Source organism: Homalodisca vitripennis, chromosome X (genome assembly GCF_021130785.1).
Source record: "Homalodisca vitripennis isolate AUS2020 chromosome X, UT_GWSS_2.1, whole genome shotgun sequence".
NCBI classification, from domain to species: domain Eukaryota; kingdom Metazoa; phylum Arthropoda; class Insecta; order Hemiptera; family Cicadellidae; genus Homalodisca; species Homalodisca vitripennis.
In genome coordinates, this window is record NC_060215.1 from 54,313,770 (window position 1) to 54,332,788 (window position 19,019).

The 19,019-nt window shown below is 34.3% G+C and overlaps 1 protein-coding gene across 1 annotated transcript in view; it reads left to right on the top strand.

The window, feature by feature from the left end:
- The window catches only part of LOC124368996 (protein Lilipod), a 73,227-nt gene extending 60,935 nt beyond the window's left edge, over nucleotides 1-12,292 (top strand). Inside the window, exons 11-13 of the mRNA XM_046826593.1 lie at nucleotides 37-193; nucleotides 5,618-5,709; nucleotides 11,859-12,292. Of these exons, the coding sequence (XP_046682549.1) occupies nucleotides 37-193; nucleotides 5,618-5,699 (239 nt within the window). The 3' untranslated portion in view covers nucleotides 5,700-5,709; nucleotides 11,859-12,292. The remainder of the gene's footprint in view (nucleotides 1-36; nucleotides 194-5,617; nucleotides 5,710-11,858) is intronic.
- The last annotated feature ends 6,727 nt before the right edge of the window (nucleotides 12,293-19,019 follow it).

Here is a 19,019-nt window from a genome sequence, read left to right on the forward strand (position 1 = left end):
ATATGAATAATTTATGCAGGAAATGTACATTTTCAGGGATAACTAACTTTGACCTGTTGGGAGTGTATGGCCAGATAGAATGGCTGGGAAACTTCAAGATCATACTACTGTACAATCTGACATTTGCTGTATCAGCAACTTTATGTCTGTTCAACAAATTTTCACTAGCAGTGCGGCGTGAGCTATACAATAGGTAACCAAGCTTACTCATTGTTCATAGGAGTAGATTTTATTCTATAAGTCGGTAATATTTCTTGTTATTTTAAGCCTTTTTGTTTGTGTTACCTAAGATTTGTTATAGCTAGTAAATATATTATTCTTGTTATAAAATAAATGTGTAGTTTAACTAATTCACACTTTGGGCTTGTGGGTAAGCAGATTTAAAAAGAACCATTGTTTGAATTAAAATCAAACCTTTTTTGTATTTAATGGGTACTATATGATCTACGATTGAAAACCAACACAACATACAATTCAAATAGATAGTGACAGTGCATTATGTTTATAAGTATCTAACTAAAGAGAAATTAAAGAGTATCAACTAGGTCTTATATCACTGTACTGCATTCAGACTATTGCTAACCCCCAATGTCAGCAAATATTAAAAAAAGAAAAAACTAATTATATAATTTATATGTTGCTCATACTATGGTACTTTGTTTCATCATCACTCTTTAAACCATTAGTTTCTGTTAATCTATCATTCATGTTCATTTCTGTGTATAGGCATTTACAATGTTCTTTTTAACATTTGCTTGACATTGAACACAAGGACTCCAATTTATCATCAGTAATAACCCTTAAATACTTATGAGAGGTCCTCCCATTCAAATATACCTCTATCACAATATGGCCTTCTGTGAATCCCCACAAGAATGCATCATCAGCACCCTTCAAGCTTGCCATTTATAGATTCGCAGCAATTTGGTTTTGTTAATGTGATGTGTCAGAGATTAAGCGGCAGGGAGTATTTTTAAGTCATAATTTCACCTTTTAACCCTGGGCACTTGGTAGGTCATTAAGTCCTGTATATATCTCTTACTCAGTTCACGTGGAATTAAAGATAGTTGTCCTCTTAGTTTGGCGGATTACATCTAGTGGCTGAACTGTATTCTGCGTCACCACTCGGCGCTTGCGTAACCATGTATGTAATTTTGACTTGTATTTCAATAACAGTATTTGATCTTGGGCTCTTTAAATAAGATATTTAAATGAAATTCTCTAACAATTTACAAAGTAAACTGATAATAAAACTTCAAGGTTAAAGCATTATCATCTGGTTATTTATTATCTGCTCTTAAACCTACCAAGTAATTTGTAATTTAAGTTATGGGTTGAACTATTTTAAAAGTATTTTTATTTGCAAAGTAAAAATAAAATCTGCCTTAATTAGGTCTCTATTATCAACAGAATATAAACTCGTTTTCATATTTTGAGGTATGGCTCCACCAAATGCGCTAGTGTTTTAATAAATTGAAGAATACACTTAAAGAAGCTACAGTGACATTGATACTCTGATACAAAACAATTCTAAACTGTTTGGCTGAGAGATTGCAGTACTTCCCGGAAATGGATTGAATTTTATAATATAATGGGCCACACATGTCAAGCTCAATGGCCAAAACAGCATGGGCAATTAAGAGCGACCTGGGCGGCTGAGGGACAGGACATGGTCATGAGGGACAGGGCGTGGTCGTAAACTTCCTACATATCTAATAGAACAGCTATGGCTACCCATAGTGGCTCCACGAGCTCAGAGGACAATCATACAAGTTTCATTTAATTTTCATTTATTCGTTTTTTTATAAAGAGACTTTGCTTCAACAAGCCATGCAAGGCTTGTCGGTGAGGACCACATGCAAATCAATCTGTATATATAAGTAGATATAGTTATAATTTTTTGCATGTATTCTAAGTTGTATAATTTGTTGTGGAATAAATAAAGTTGATGGTTTAGGGACAGGCACTAATGAGAATCTTAATGAATAGTGGTTTTTATACTAAAGATGAAACTTGTACTAAAAGTTACCATGAGACATTACTATACGGTTGCCATACATGTACAGCTACTTACAATCACTATGCAATAACTATGTAAAATTACATTATTTTTTATGTGTATAAATATTAGGAGGAAACGTATTGGAGGTGAATTATTTAAAATTATTTGGAACAGTTGAAGGAATTATCGAACGATTAAGTTATCACTAGTCCTTTACTAATTATGCATGATTAACTAATTGATTGTGAGAGGGACAAGTATGGCTTGGACATGCCTAATTACTCCGGCGATAAGCGGCGGTCAGTGGAGCATACAGTCAATGGAGCATACACTCAATGGGAATCCGACTTATACAGTGGAATAGGTATTCAATTGTGCTCATTAAAAAAAATGTATTATGTATAGTCGTTTTTTCTGTAGCTAATAAACTTCTGTGCCTGTTTCACCTGAAAGTACATTGCGTGCGATTTGACGTGCTATTGATGATTTGATAACAGAAAAAAATCACTAATTTTATCGAGTGAAGTTTGTGTAGTAGTTTTATGTGTGAGGTGAGTAATCAGTAAGCCAGGGACTGCTGTGTCCACACCTAAGAGGTTTCACCTAATGTTTTAGCGCCCAGGATCTGTCAGCTAGTCGAGTACAGCTTTTTTGTAGGTAGAAAAATATATTATATTTCCAATCCAATTGGGTAACTGATTGTATAAATAAGGAACTATATATTCGGGTAAACGTCTACAATATTCTGTTCTTGGAATAGGAGTTCAATACTTAACTACATTTCTCGTGTTGACATTTCGTGGCTTTAGTTTTTGTAATGATTGTCACCATAGTACGAGTGACACCTGAAGAAACACCTCAGACTGCTATTCCATAATGCAGGTGGCTCTCGAATAACATGTGATATGCTATTTTTGTGGCTTCATGAGTACTAGTTGTCTTAGTTCTTTTTAATGCAAACAACGCTGAGTTAAGCTTCAGGCAGGGGCTATCTATATGGGTTTTCCAACACATGTTCTTATCAAGTATTATGCCAAGATGTTTAACACGCGAGCACACGCACCCGCGGCAAATTGCTGCATTTTTGTAATATTGAGTGCTACTGTTTCATTTTTTGCGGGAGAAGGTTGGGCGGCTTTGAAATCCTTGGCAAACTATCCCCCTACGTGACCTTGGGCTGGGTTACTGTTTTGCAGACCGCCGGGATGTGCAGTCCTTATTTTATCTCAAGCGCTACCCCAATTGTGAGCAGTTTGCCTACGTGCGTGCTGTCGCGTTTTTACCGTTAGCGATCTGCTCACGCGCGTGCTGCCGAGTAATCTGGTGTATTCAATATATGATTATCGATACATAGTGTTTTAAAAATTAGTTTTAGTGCACAAGTTTTGGATATTGAACTTAAAACAACTTTATAAGGTAAAATATGGATACATATGAAGAGGAACAGAGACACATACGAGACTTGTTAGTCTGTTCCAGAACCACGAACGAGCGAATTAGACGCTCCATCATTACATTTTACAATAAGATCAATGTGGTGTTGATGTAAATGGTGCCATGCAAAAACAATATTCCGTGTCAAGAATCTCTAACCGTTGGCTACTAACACTGTTTCTTTTCCTTCTCAATGTTGGAGGTATTAATGCTTATGTGATACACAAAGCAAATAATCTAAGAGTAGCTGATGATACAGTCCTTTCAAGAAGAGTGTTTGTTTCTCTCGAATCTAGGGCGACAAATTTTGACAGACCTTGCACAAAGAAGAGTAAATGACAAACTATCATTACCTCGACAAATCAAAGACAGATTACCTGACATCTTCAAGATTCAACCTTCTCATATTCCTGTCGATGTGCAGCAGACTCATGCTATGCAAAATGTGGTATATTTCCGAGAAGTAAAAATCGAAAAAACAACAGTGCAAACAATGCACAAGATGTTCAGGTGAACCAGAAGACGCCAATAATGAAAGTATGGATTTTGAGTAGAAATTTTCAATGAGAATTTTCATCAAGTTTTCAAGTTTCATACTGAAATTATTCTTCCTTTTTTACACAAAAATAAATGCACAAGTGATTTTCTTTGTATTTAACAACAGAGTAGGGCTGCACAGGTAATTTAAATATAATTTTGTTTTAATTTTTATCAAAAGGTAAATAATTTATATAATTTTAGAAATATTCTTGTATGTCAGTGTAGTCCTAGTTATGAAAATAGTATAAAGTAAGTTAAATTTTGTTTAAACTATATATAATTGACAGTACTCTATTTCTAACAATAACTAGTACATCATTAGGATAAATATAAAATTATCATATAATAATGACATATTTCTATCTTTTTAGACGCTAAAACATATAAATTGTACTGATTTTTATACAATTGTGGAATTATTATTACTTTTAAACCTGATTCAAACAAACGCGGCAATATGCTAACGGCGCGTGCTCTCGCGCCACGACCGGAGGTTCATAGAGACCGCGGCAATTTGCTAACATGGCGTGCCACGGCGTAGTTAAACGAAACTATGATTTTACAGGATATTTGTAAAATATTTATTTTAATAAATTGGAAAACTATTATCAAAGAATATTAATACCTAGAACAAGGTAATATAACGGACTACACCCAACAATTAGTATTACAGCATAGGGATTAATGTCAAGACCGTGAGAAACAATATAGTAAGATGTGAGCAAATTGCCGTAGTGCGTGTCCTCGCGAAAAAAAAATGAGTGCGTGTGCTCACGTGTTAACTTTCTCAGCTGCTTGGATATTGGGCTGTTCAGTTACAAACACCTTTTTGCTGCCTAGAGTCATTTGTTTTGTTTTTTCTCGTTGAGAACGAGGTTGTTTTTCATTGTACATTTTTTTAGGGATGTTGAAAGCTATGTATGTGTTAATTTCCAGTTGTTCAGTATTTATATTTACTGCTAGCAGAACTGTGTTGTCTGCGTACATGATCATTTGACAATATTCTCTCAAGTGTTCTGAAAAGTCATTTATAAATAAAATAAATAAAACTGGTCCAAGAACCAAGCCTTGTGGAACTCCTCTTCTCGCTGGTAGGGGGTGAGATTGTACTGATTGTGAGTCCCTTGGATGTTTCCTTTAGTTCCACTATTTGCTTTTGTCCTTTGAGTTAGCTTTCAAGCCAAATGAGGGGTATTTGTCAGATACCAACGTTTTGAAATTTACTCAATATGAGTTCATGTGCAAGGCTTTACTGAAATCCAGTATAAACTGGTCTTGGTATTGCTGATCTCCATATTGTCAATTATATATTCAGCTAGGTCGATAATTGCAGTTGTGGTTTCCATAGATGAATCCATGCTGCTTGTCAGTTAGTATTTGGTTCTCTCTTAAATACTGTAAGAGTCTAATAAGAGTTACTTTTTCAATAAGTTTTGAGACTGATGGGAGAGAGAGATTGGTCTGTAATTGGCAATGTTTTGAGGGTCACCTTGTTTTAATTTCAGATGTTTATGTCTACTTATCAAAATTTAAATGTTAAATCTCAAAGTTAATTAACAGAATGTGCTATCGTTGTCATACTCATACAAAAATAGAAGTGTCAAAGTTAGATAAAAATACATTATTATATTTATTTTCCAGATTGCAGAATGTTTTCTTAATATTCTGTAATGTCGATCCGGATCAATCGACAAGAGCTGCCTCAGCAGCTAAACAAGACTGATTTTTTAAAGGTAAATAAAACTTTAAAAATGTTACCTAGAAATTAAGTTTGATTCTCTTAAAACTAGGAATATGTGAAATTTGAAATGTTTGATATCAACTGATATTATGCAACCAAAACAAAGCAATGCAAAAAGGATGCATTCTTTTGAGACATCCATAGCCTGGCTATAAACTCCTCAAGAAAGTATGTTTATTTTTCATCTGGAGATTACTTGGTTAAACACAAATTTACAACTAAACTGATAGCTTTTACTCTGGGATTGTTATGTTGATGAGAGGCAACACCTCTTTGAACAGTAGGTAAGTCACCAGATATCCCAGAGATTTTCACCATGTTTGTCCAAAAGAAAACATTTTACCTGTAAGAAATTTGAATTATCTGGTATTGCAGATGTATGTAATATCCAGTCTGGCCTAAGACAGAGGTGAAATTGCTATAAGAAATAGTGTAGTATTTTTTATATTCAGAATGCAGTATGGTTGTAAGGAAGAATCATTGTGCTATTGTGAAAGTCAAAAATAGAAGCTCTATATCTCAGTAGACAATCTAGTTTGTTTGGCTAAACAATAGTTATACTCTAGTTTTGAACTAGAGGTCTGAATTTTGAAACCTTTCAGAATATGAATTGACATTCTTATTGACATGTTTCTCACAAGTGTTTCTCATAATTCTTTTAACTTAGATAATTTTTTATATTTATGCATAGTAAAATTTGCCTCTTAAGTTGAACGAAAAAGTAAAATAATGGTTTACTCAGCAGTCTACCTTGAGATCTTTTAATGCCATTACACAGTGTAGCTATCATCAGATGCTGTATAAAGTTATTAGGTCTTCCTAATATCATTATAGGGGATTTAAAAATGTAAACAAAAAGCAAAATACGACGGATGACTAACAAACAAACCACATAGTGTGCTACTTTAACCAATTACATGCGTGTTTAGATGTATGATGACCAGCACCAGCTGTTTAATCTCTTTAGCTTCCTGCTTACTCCTGTTGTCAGTTGAATATTCATCTCTACTGTGTTGCCCTATCTTCAAATCTCTGTCCTTAGACGCTTAACCAGAACATTGAAAATAGAGTGGAAACTATAATTTAATTTCTTATTTATATTTAACATACATTCAGGTTAGTTTGTTTGAGATTAAAAAATCCCCCAAGGAAGAAGTGCAGGAGTAATTCATTTATTTCTTCAAAGAATATTTAAAAGGGTAAACATTTAATATGTTAATTTACCAAAAGAGCATTTAAAAGGATAAACTTTTAATTAAGGTTATTGTTTAGGTTATTCCAAAACTCTGCTAAATATGAATGTGTTCTGATGCATATTTTTTACTCTCTACAATAACACTGAAACTGCTGAATAAAATGCAGTTTTATATATATTTATCATACTGCATTATAAATGTTAGATGAATTAAAGTAGCATTGATGGGTGTCAAAAGTTCAAGTCAATGGAATATTACTGACTTGCTGGTTTATGGTATAGGGATATTACATATTTAAATTAACAAATAAGAATGAAAAAGTAGCTTTTCACAATAGAAACATAAAAAATGAAAATGGTTAATTAGAAAATAGATATAAGAATTCAGTTGTTGTGAGTAACTATATTAACTAACATTATTAACTAAACTGAATAATTGTACATAAGTAACTTACACAAAAGCTTTGAAATTTGTTGTGTTGAGATTGTAGGTATATAGTGTAAAATATAGTAATGTGGTTACAATCTAAGTTTCAAGAAGTAATTCCTGTGGAAGATATCACGTTTCTCAAAATTAAAAAAGAAAAATATTAATTAACACATTCACTGCCACCTCCTATTTTTGACAACTTACTTACACTGCCACCCATTTTAAATGTTTTTTTTTTTTAATAAATATAATATTTTAACCAATTATAAGAAAACTATGGGACTTAAATTTTTTAAAGCCGAGTTCTTCCTCTTTCTACACAAATACTCATGTATAAATATTTTAAAAGAGAAAGTCTTGTTTTAAAATTAAAAACATAATGGTTTTTGTACAAAATAAAAAGGTGACCAAAAACATCACCATGTACTAGTCTATAACATAAATATATTTCTCATTATTATTTGCTGTATTCAGCATTGTTATTGTTCTGTCTCTGTAGCTACACATATTTACAATAGAAATCCACTTATGTTTAAATTTTGTGTGTGCAGAAAGTCTTGAAACATGGTTCTTTGCACATGGCAATTTTGCACTCACTAGTATCTCTTTTTGCAGCCTTGCCTGATTATTTTTTTTAGTTATCAAAGAGCATAATAAAAGTTTTTATTAATATTGATGACATTTGTTATTTGAGTAAAAACGAAACAATGTCGGCAAATTACTTTCATCTCCAAGAAGTCCGTTGGTAGTAAAATCAGGATCATTATCTGTGTGCTCTTGGAATAAATCATCACTTTCACTGTCACTTGAAATCGGAGTAATTCTTCTAGCAGTTGATTGTCTTCAATACTGTTATGATTCATTGTATTTACTTACAAAACAATCGTTGTATAATAAAGTAATAACAATCAAAACAACAACACAATGCAGATGACGAATTAGCAGAACGATAACAAACAACGTGATATGACGATAAGTTTGTAAACAAACCACTTTTTTCCGATATTCCAGCTGACTGCCAACAACATTTCATAGTTCATAATCCATATAGTATGAAATAAAAATATGGAAATACCAAATGACTATCAATGCCGAAGTCCAAATATGTTTAATTGCATTTTTATTACTGTAAAAGTAGGTGCCGTCAAAAGACGTTGTCGGCAGTCTATAGAATTCCATGCGCGACGGCAAATGACGTTGTCAGCAGTGAAAGTGTTAACCTGCAGTGACTGATCATTAATACAAATAATAAGCAATCTTCAATTCCTCCTGAATAGTTCTCTGGATAAATAAATAAATTATATATTGTTACAGCATTGGCTTATTAAAGAATGGGGGAATATTTTTGCCAGTTATTGGTGCATTACTGTTATGTATAACATATTACATATGTTACATATTAATATAACATTGCAGGAATAAGTTAAGTTGTACTTAGTTTAAACTTCTAAATAACAGTAGAACCATAGTATGAAAAAATTTTAAAGATTATTAGAAGAATTACAAAATTTTAAATAAATGGTTGTATTTATGGAATGAAATCAGTCATCATGTTGTTATTGTTAGATTTGTTTAAAAACAAACCAAAAGATCTATGTTAGGCTCATGAGAGCTAAAAAATGTGTGTCCTATATACAGGGTGAGTCTGACCACCCGTGCAGTATTTACAGCTGTCTTAATAACTGTTTTTCACACTTTTTCTATCTCTTTTCTCCATAATTTGACCTCCCTGAATCCGTTTAAAATTATTTTCAATGTTGAAAAATGCCCTAAAGGGCCCAATTTGGGGGGTAGGGGTGCTTTTTGGGGAATTTTCAAATGTAAACATGGGTTGTGTGATACATCAATTTAAAGGTCTAATTACACCGAACATTTTGGCGCAAACAAAAGTTAATTATCTTTAACCGTATGTACAGAGTGTACCAAAACGTTTTGAAATAGGACTTTAAAATAAAGTACAGTGTTACCCTACCTACAATACGGAACAGCTCCAGATTTTTTCCTAACTTGCTATTGACCTATTTTTCAATGAAATATGTGGTACAGGCATTTTTCATTGGATTTTCTAAATTTCAAAGATATTCAAAATTTAAGAATACAAAAAACCCTAACACTAAAAATTCTTAAATAGCAACATATAATAAATGTTATATCAAGTAAAAGGTTTTAAAACAAACATTTTTTGTATTTAACTTTTTTTCTATCTCTTACTGTTTCAAAATGGCAGCCGAAAAAACTGAATTACGTGTGTCTGTTTACAAAATGTAACAAATTGTTTTGAAATGATATGAAATAAAAATATGTCCTATAATTTTTAATTTGCTTAATAGCTCTGAATGACCTCTGAACTAGCCATAATCTTACCTTTCATTGATTTTGCTAGTACAGATGCTCGAATTGTAGTCCGTCATTTGCTAAACACAGTTCTAATCTGGAATTTAAGCTATCTACAGCTCGCAACACTTCTTCGTGGCTGATTGAATTTATAGCATTCCGGATTCGCTGGATCATATCTTCAGGTGTTGTCGGTCGTAAAACATAAACTAAGTCTTTCAGCCTACCCCATAAGTAAAAGTCCATACAGGTCAAATCAGGGGATCTTGGTGGGTAGTTAACTGGACCACCTCTTCCAACCCATCTTCCAGGATATTGTTCATCAAGCGTTTGTCGCACGTTGTGCGAGTAGTGAGCCGGAGCACCGTCGTGCATAAACCACGTATTGCCAACAACTTCGTCAGGCACATCTATTAATAAGTTATTCAGGTGATTAATTAAAAAAATGTTATAAGTCTCTCCATCTAGGTGTCCTTCAAAGAAAAAAGGACCTACAATTATCCTGCCAACAATACCACACCAAGTATTCACAGTCCAGTACCTCTGGTTGTCAACCTCTCGTATCCAGTGGGGGTTCTCATGTTGTGACGGTTAACTTCGCCGTTGCTCCGAAATGTAGCTTCGTCACACCATAGTAAATTGCGAAAAAAATGTTCATTTTGTAGCAACTTTTGAACTCTTGCCCACAAACAAAAATTCATTCTTTGAATGCCATCATCACCATGAAGTTCTTGGTGCAGGGACATCTTGTAGGGATGCATTTTATTGTCTTTCAGGATCCTCACCACTGAACTTTGGCTCATACCAGAATAAATAGCTATTCTTCTGGAAGAATCATTTGGGTTTAGTTGCACCGCCGCCAATACTTCTGGTGCCCTATCACTTCTTACAGGCCTTGCAAGTGTTTTTCCCTTATTGCTGTCAGGCTGTACCTGTCCTGTTTCACGAACTCGAATAGCAAGTCTTTGAAAGGCCATTCGTGAGTGAGGTTCTATATTTGGAAACCGTTCGGCATACACCCTCGCAGAAGCCATATAGTTTTGAAAACATTCACCTAACACCTTTAGCATATCGAATGCCTCTGCATTTGTGTACGGCATTTCGAAGAATCACAAGCTGTCCTTAACAACAGACACCAATGAACTGACTAAGGGTAGCCTTATCACATTTGCCAGATAAGATGTCTAGCCAGCATACCACAAGTGATAAGCCTGTTGAGGGTGGTACAAAGTACCTTTCTAGTCCAAGACTGCATTGAGATTGTGCATACATGAATCATTGTTATCTTTAAAAGATAAACATGGAAACTACTACAAAAATATTGGGCCACATTGGAAAATTAAAACATGTTGAATTTTGGTCTGATTTCATGACAAATTCTGTTTATTTAATCACAAAAACCTGTTTGTTCAAATAAAAATAATTTGTTACATTTTGTAAACAGACATACATAAATCAGTTTTTCGGATGCCATTTTGAAACAGTAAGAGATATGAAAAAAAGTTAAATACAAAAAATGTTTGTTTTAAAAAGACCTTTTATTTGATATAAAATTTATTATATGTTGCTATTTAAGAATTTTGAGTGTTAGGATTTTTTTGTATTCTTAAATTTTGAATATTTTTGAAATTTAAAAAATCCAGTGAAAAATACCCGTACCACATATTTAATTAAAAAATAGGTCAATAGTAAGTTAGGAAAAAATCTGGAGCTGTTCCGTATTGTAGGGTGGGTAACACAGTACTTTATTTTAAAGTCCTATTTCAAAACGTTTTGGTACACCCTGTACATATGGTTAAAGATAATTAACTTTTGTTTGCGCCAAAATGTTCGGTGCAATTAGACCTTTAAATTGATGTATCACATGACCCATGTTTACATTTGAAAATTCCCCAAAAAGCACCCCTACCCCCCAAATTGGGCCCTTTAGGGGCATTTTTCAAAATTGAAAATAATTTTAACGGATTCGGAGAGGCCAAATTATGGAGAAAAGAGATAGAAAAAGTGTGGAAGTCAGTTATTAAGACAGCTGTAAATACTACACGGGTGGTCAGACTCACCCTGTATGGTTGGGTATGAACAGTACTATTTGGATAAATTATTTTATAATGTATTTATGTATTCAGCTTACTTATATGAGGATACTTTTGTTGTTAAAAATTCAAACTTTTAAATGTTTCAGATGTAGTTGCAGTTTGAAGAATTTCCAAAGCAGTAAAGGACTTATGTTTCTATTCATAAAACTTAAAAATCTGTGATGAATGTAAAATTAGTTTGTAAGGAAAGTTTTTGTATTACGTTAAAAATGTCAAATGTGATAATGTATTGAATTTTGTTGTAATTTAGTTATTAAGATACACATAGCTTATTTATTTATTATAGTATATTTTTGTTGTACCTTGTTAACATTGTTAGAAAATTAATGTGGAACTATTTCATTTCAAGCAATAATGTAATGTTCAAATTATCGAGAATTTAAAAATTATCAATGTGTAAAAATGTAATGGAATGTAAAGTTGGAAGTTAGAGTTAATGTAAAGCTTGATCATGACATGTCAGATTGAAAATTTGTTAATAGTTTTAAAAGTTAAGTAAACAATATTGTTCCTATGACTACTCTTTAATCATAGATATTTTAATGCATTATTTTCAGATATTAGGAAGCTCATCATCTTTAAATCTTACAAGAGATCTAAATGAGAGTTGATAGGGTAGGAAAAGCAGGCTTACCTTTACGAAATTGGTACAATATTTTTTCTTCTTAATATAGAGTTATTTTTATGTTAATTTTAATGTCTTCGAGGTGGGACAATAAAGTAATCAGACTGATTTTCTTTGCAAGATCTGGCAACCCTACAGGTTTGCATAGGCATAATATTTTTGACCGTGGTCTATAAACTGCTTTTAGTCCAAGCGTCACATCAACTCAACAATTCGACTGGGCAACTGCTCAGTCGTGAGTTGTGCTGTAGTAAGTTAACACGCGTTTTTGTTTCTCGTCAGGAAAATAGAACCGCATAATATTGCGCAACGGTATGCCATTTCTTGTTGTGTTAAATTGGGTGAAAACACTATGACAACTTACTGTAAGCTTCAGAAGGCTTTTGGAGAGGAGGTTATGTCAAGAGCTCAAGTTTTGGATTCAATTCTGGATCACCATAATGCGGCATCCCATACTGCTATGTCAGTACAGCAATTTTTAACCTCAAAACAAATTTTAGTACCACCACAGCCACCTTATTCATCAGATATCGCTCCATGCGACTTTTTTCTATTTCCAAGAGTCAAAACGGCAGTCAAGGAACACCATTTTCAAACAATACAAGATGTCCAAAAAGCTGTGACAAGAGTCTTAGAGGATATTACAGAAGATGAGTTCCAGAAATGTTACCATTGATGGCATAAGGGCTGGAAAAAGTGTGGGCAATTAGAAGGGAACTAGTTTAAAGGAGATGACACTAAACTTGACTAAAATGGTAAGCAACATTTTTTTAGATCAGTCTCATTACTATATTGTCGCACCTCCTATGCTAATAAGAAGAGGAAAATCCTTCAAATCTGGCAACAGTATGCCTGCTCTTTCTATTCTATGAGAAATCTCATGTAAAAGATTAATAAAGCTTTTGAAAACTAAATGATGAAAGCTTTCAGAATGTGCCACATTAGATATAAACATGAATAAAGAAAGGCCTTAACTGGCCTATCTTCCTTACATCCAAGAAATGACTGACTGACAAAATAGAGACGATTTTAAGGTCACAAAATAAAAAAATCTGTATTGAAGCTGGCTCAAATACCAAAACTGTTTGAGATCAGTAAAGGACACAATTGTGGTGTGTACCCTTACACTACAAAATTGCGTGTGGTTGTGGTTCAGTCTATACTGGAGAAACAACATGTAATATCTACATGAGTTGGTGAACACATTAAGCAAAGGAAACATCAGGATGCAGAAAAAAGACTGTAACAGATCACAGTTACAAAACCAAACATGCTTCAACTTCACAGTTACAATACTCATGCACTACTAGAACACAGTGTAATTGGTCATAATATTGCCCTTTTTCAAACAGTCTCTTGAAAGGGCTGCAGTTTGTAAACCATTCAGAATATGACATATTGTTGTTGATTCAATCTCAATTAAAACCTCACTGTGAGACGGCCATATATCTTGTCAAGTGAGATCGTGCATTCTTACAACAATGAGATGCTTTATTTATATAATAAGCTCATTTGCAAATTGAAACAGGAATCGATTATTTGAAGAATGCGAGGTGTGTTCAAAAAGTATTGCGAATTTTGAATTTTCACGGGTTACGTATATTCGAATTTCGATTTTTTTGTGGTGTTATGTTGGTACATATGTCTCTCACTTATATTGACAATTTCGGCCATTTTAAATGTTCAGTTAATTGTTGACAGCTGCTTTGCTTGCACGTGTTTTGGTTCGTCTTCGATTTTTACCTATCCAAAAAAATGGAACAAAGAACCTGTATCAAATTTTGTGTGAAAAACGAAATTAAGTGCGCGGATGCATTCCGAATGTTGACTGTGGCATACGGAGAAGCTACATTGGACAACAGCAACGTTTATCGGTGGTACAAAATGTTTTCAGAAGGCCGAGAAGATGTGAAGGACGAAGAGCGTGCCGGACGCCCGAGCACTTCAACAACAGACGAAAAAATTGATGAAGTGAAGAAAATGGTATTGGCCAATCGTCGAATCACCGTTAGAGAAATCGCCAAGGACCTAGGCATATCGATTGGCTCGTGCCATTCGATTTTAATCGATAATTTGGGCATGAGACGGGTCGCCGCAAAATTCGTACCAAAATTGCTCAATTTTGATCAAAAACAGCATCGCATGAACATTGCTAATGAGATGTTGGAATCTGTCCATGACCACCCGAATTTGCTCCAGAGGGTCATAACTGGTGCCGAATCGTGGGTTTATGGTTATGACGTGGAAACCAAAGCTCAATCATCTCAATGGAAGCTGCCGCACGAACCAAGACCGGAAAAAGCACACCAAGTTCGGTCGAATGTGAAAGTTTTGCTTACAGTTTTCTTCGATTGCAGGGGCGTGGTGCATCATGAGTTCTTGCCACAAAGTAGAACGGTGAATAAGGAATATTACCTGCAAGTTATGTGCAATTTGCGTGAAACAATCCGCCAGAAACGCCCGAATTTGTGGAAAAACAAAAATTGGCTTTTGAACCACGATAACGCCCCTGCTCACACATCGCTGTACGCGACTTCTTGGCCAAAAACAACACACTAATGATACCGCAGCCACCGTATTCCCCACATCTGGCCCCCTGTGACTTTTTCTTGTTTCCGAAACTGAAGAGGCCCATGAAAGGACGACGCTACGCCACGATTGACGAGATACAGATGGCATCGAAGGAGGAGCTGAACAAGATACAAAAAAAATTATTTTTGAAGTGCTTCGAAGATTGGAAAAAACGTTGGCACAAGTGTATAATATCCCAGGGGGATTACTTTGAAGGGGACAAAATAGATATTCACAAATAAATAAATAATTTTTGAAAATACACAAAATTCGCGATACTTTTTGAACACACTATGTATAATATATTTAATGACATAGAACAAGTAGTTTAGGATGTCTATGAACCCAAAAAAGTAGTATATCAACCAATTATATTTATATAAGTATTTATTTTGTAAAATCGTAATTCAAGAAGAAAGGAGTGATATACATTTAGTATTATTTAAAATAAATATGAGCTGTCATAATTTTATCTTGAGTTATACTCTGGATAGAATAGATCAAATAATGTATTGTAGCTCAAACTGATGTGAATTTGATTAGCCGTACTTGTAATGTATGTGAAATTTACTTTCTTTTTCAAACCAATTTTACTTGATGTAAATTTAGAGGGTAAGAAGAACTACTTATGAATATAGGACAGTTTCAAATCAGTGTTATTACCTGCATGTCTTGAAAGTGAGAAATTGGAATAATTATTTTTATTTTATAATCATAATTTTGTTTTCTTCATTGTCAAATTTGGGAAATAGTGACATCACAGGTTTCTGCTTCGATGACATGGTTGTCGTGTTGAAAGTTACTAAACAGTTACACTATGATAAATATAGGATCATGGATTAGGGTTGGTTGAATTTTGTGACAAAAAGAATCAAAGGAATGCAAAAATAAAACGTTAAACTACTGTAACGAGTAGTCTCTTTTAAGTTTCCACTGCAATGGAAGTTTGTCTGATGTTCCTATACATAAAAATAACATAAAAGAGCATTGAGGAGAACATTCCAAAGTAAAATAATAGCTATATAAAAGTAAGTGTAGATGGGAAGTTATATGTCCGTACTAGCTGCGCAGATGTTGATTGTAGATGAAGAGGCTAAGATTACTTGAAGTAGTAATTGATGTTGAGTTAGCTTTAAACATGATGCCTGTATGTTGATGATTGTGTGGATGTTGTAATGCTACTGAAATAAGCAGGTGTCAGACAACATAAGATCAGCAGTGTTAGTATCAGCAATTCAGTTTACTAAAAAAAAAAAAAAAAAAAACATAAGTTTTAGTTTACGTTCTGCTGATTATATCCTAAAATAGGTAAGACATATGTTTTTAAATGATTTATACACATATGCAACTAGAAGAAGTATAGTTATCAAGTAATTTATTGTTATTATTTTCTTCTATGAAAAGTCAAGTATTTTACTCAAAACATGTAATAGAGCTAGTTATGTGTTCTGTTGATTTGAACCTGAATGAACTGAAAATAAGTTGAAAATTATATATTGAACTGTGAAGTTCTCTATCATACCACTTCTTTTAAATATTCTGTGTCTGAACAAAGTTAATAATTCATAGGGCATTAACTTTTATTCATATTCAAAATATAATGAATTCTGAGCTTGAGCAATATCTTGATTCATTCGCAATGTGGAAAAGGCATTAATGACCAGTAGCAATGACATACAAAGTTTGCAGTCTAACAAGCGACAAACCAGATACACCAAGTCCACTGTTGCCCTAGTGGAGGAAGCAAATAGGTAACAGCTACAACCATTCGAACCTAACCACAAAGAGAACAATACAGCAATCTCAAGTTCTCCAAAAACACTTTACCAAGCATGAGACTGTGATAATAACAAGGAAATAGAAACAAAACAAAATTCTTAGGTGCTGTTAAATGTAAAGGCAGCCTTAGTCATACAATCAAGATGCAAGTTTGCCACCCTCTCTATCTCGGCTAGATCATGTAGTCAATGCCCAGCATTGAATGTGAGGAATAAACACAATTTCCCTTGAGGTGTAGATGGGAGCTGTAACACCTTGGTATTAACTTTACTTAGCAGGAATAGAAGTGGAACACTGCCCCTGGTAAAATTAAACAAATGCCTTTGTTTTGTCTCTTCTTTAACCTGATTTAAAGCTGTCTGAAGATTACACACAGCAAACATGAGAAGATCTGTCGGAAAAAGCCTAAAATTGATCCACTGGCTCTTAATCTCAAAGCCAGACGACAATGGATTATCATGACCTGTATCACAACCAACACGATAAACCTGAGATCTCTTGCCTGCCATTGTCAAACTCCACTCATAGAGACTTGACACATACTCGTAAAACCCTTTTAAAACCGAAATATTGGCGATAGCAAAGTAGCTCACACTGTCAAAACCTTTAGCAATATTTAAAGATGCAATGTGAAGCTGATTAAAGGTTATCCGTAGATCTGTAAAGATGATACCTAAATCTGGTACGTTCTCAATAAAGCTATCTTCAAAGCACCGGAGATTCAGTTTAATTACATTCATTCTTTAAATGAACACATTTGCCAGGGGTGACGACAATATTGACGCGCCATGGGGATGACGACAGTAGCAGACATCTGCTCGCTTGGCCGCTATTGCCTCAGTGTGAGTCTAGCAGTTACTGTTTAACGTTGTGCCGTTTGCTGCGTGTTGTGCCTGTTTCATACGTTGTTTATTCGCAATCCGTTTGTGGTTCGCAATATTCGTTGGCTGGCTGTGCTGTATTGTTTATTGTGTGTATGGTGTAAGGTGACTGTGTATGTGTTTATTATTGTATTTAGGCAATATGGAGGACGACAATGAACTAGTGGAAGACTATGAGTGAACAGGACGATTCTGATTCAAGTTCTATTTTTACTATTTTTCCATGTTTATGGACTGTTTTCAGTTTTTTACACAAGCAATTTTTTCACTATTTGTGCATTCGATAATGGTGCTGTCTTCCGCGAGTGATAGTGCCATTTGGAGTAATACACCAAGTGTCCTGCGGTACTGACTAAGCGGGGACGGGTGTCAGGTACAGCTGTCAACAATTGTTGCCACAGTTATGATGACACCAAATCTGGCAGTGGGGTTACCCAAACGTCACCAAACCTGTACAACCTTTTTGGCTGCTCTGACATAATTTGGGTTAGTTCAAAACAAATTTTTCCCGCATTTACCATGACCGGTCAAATTTTTTTCAGAAGCGAATGTGTTAAGGACATAATCATTGTCATTGGCGGAACAATCATTGGCTGAACAGAGTCATTTTAGAAAATAAAATCATCCAGCTGATTTAAAGATTGTAAGGGAAACCATCAGAGCCAAGAACGAGTCAGAATAAAAGGGGTACAGTACAATAAATAGTGGAATTGCATTCAACTACATAAGTGTAATGTGATGATGTTCAGGCACAGATGAGACCTAATTGGTCAACACCTGCTCACAGGGAACTGGAAGGGCAAACAACAGTAAAAATTCAAAAATAAACCTGTTGGACCTGATGTTTGGCCAAAAAATGGATTCTTCTGATGCTCTGCTGTTACAGTTTCAGAGTCCCTGTCTTGGCCACAACATTCAGTATGAGTGTCTCTTGCAGTTTTTCACACCCAGTATATATTATACTTGTAAATTATGCAGTGATACATATTCCTATTGTCCTTTTTTAAGAGTTTAGTAAGAGAATAGCACATCCTAAATGTATACAATACAGTCTTAACTGCATTAATTCATTGTTCCACAGCATCCTCTGCCAAACTTAATAATTCCAGGGGTTCTAATTGATGAAAGAAGTCTATGTGCCAACCACGGATAGCTTCTATTCTTTGTTTATAATTGACAATGGATGATTTGAAAGAATAACAGGATAGCAAACATTGATGTTTGTTACAACGGTTGCAAATGTATGCAATCCTGTTAACTTCAATTACAGGAAATGAACAACTGATAGCGGATAGTGAATCCTAGCACTACACTCAAGTGATCTGATATAGAGAGATCTTCTCAGGTTTGAATCTCTACATTAACCTCAATTAAATATGGTCATCACCGAT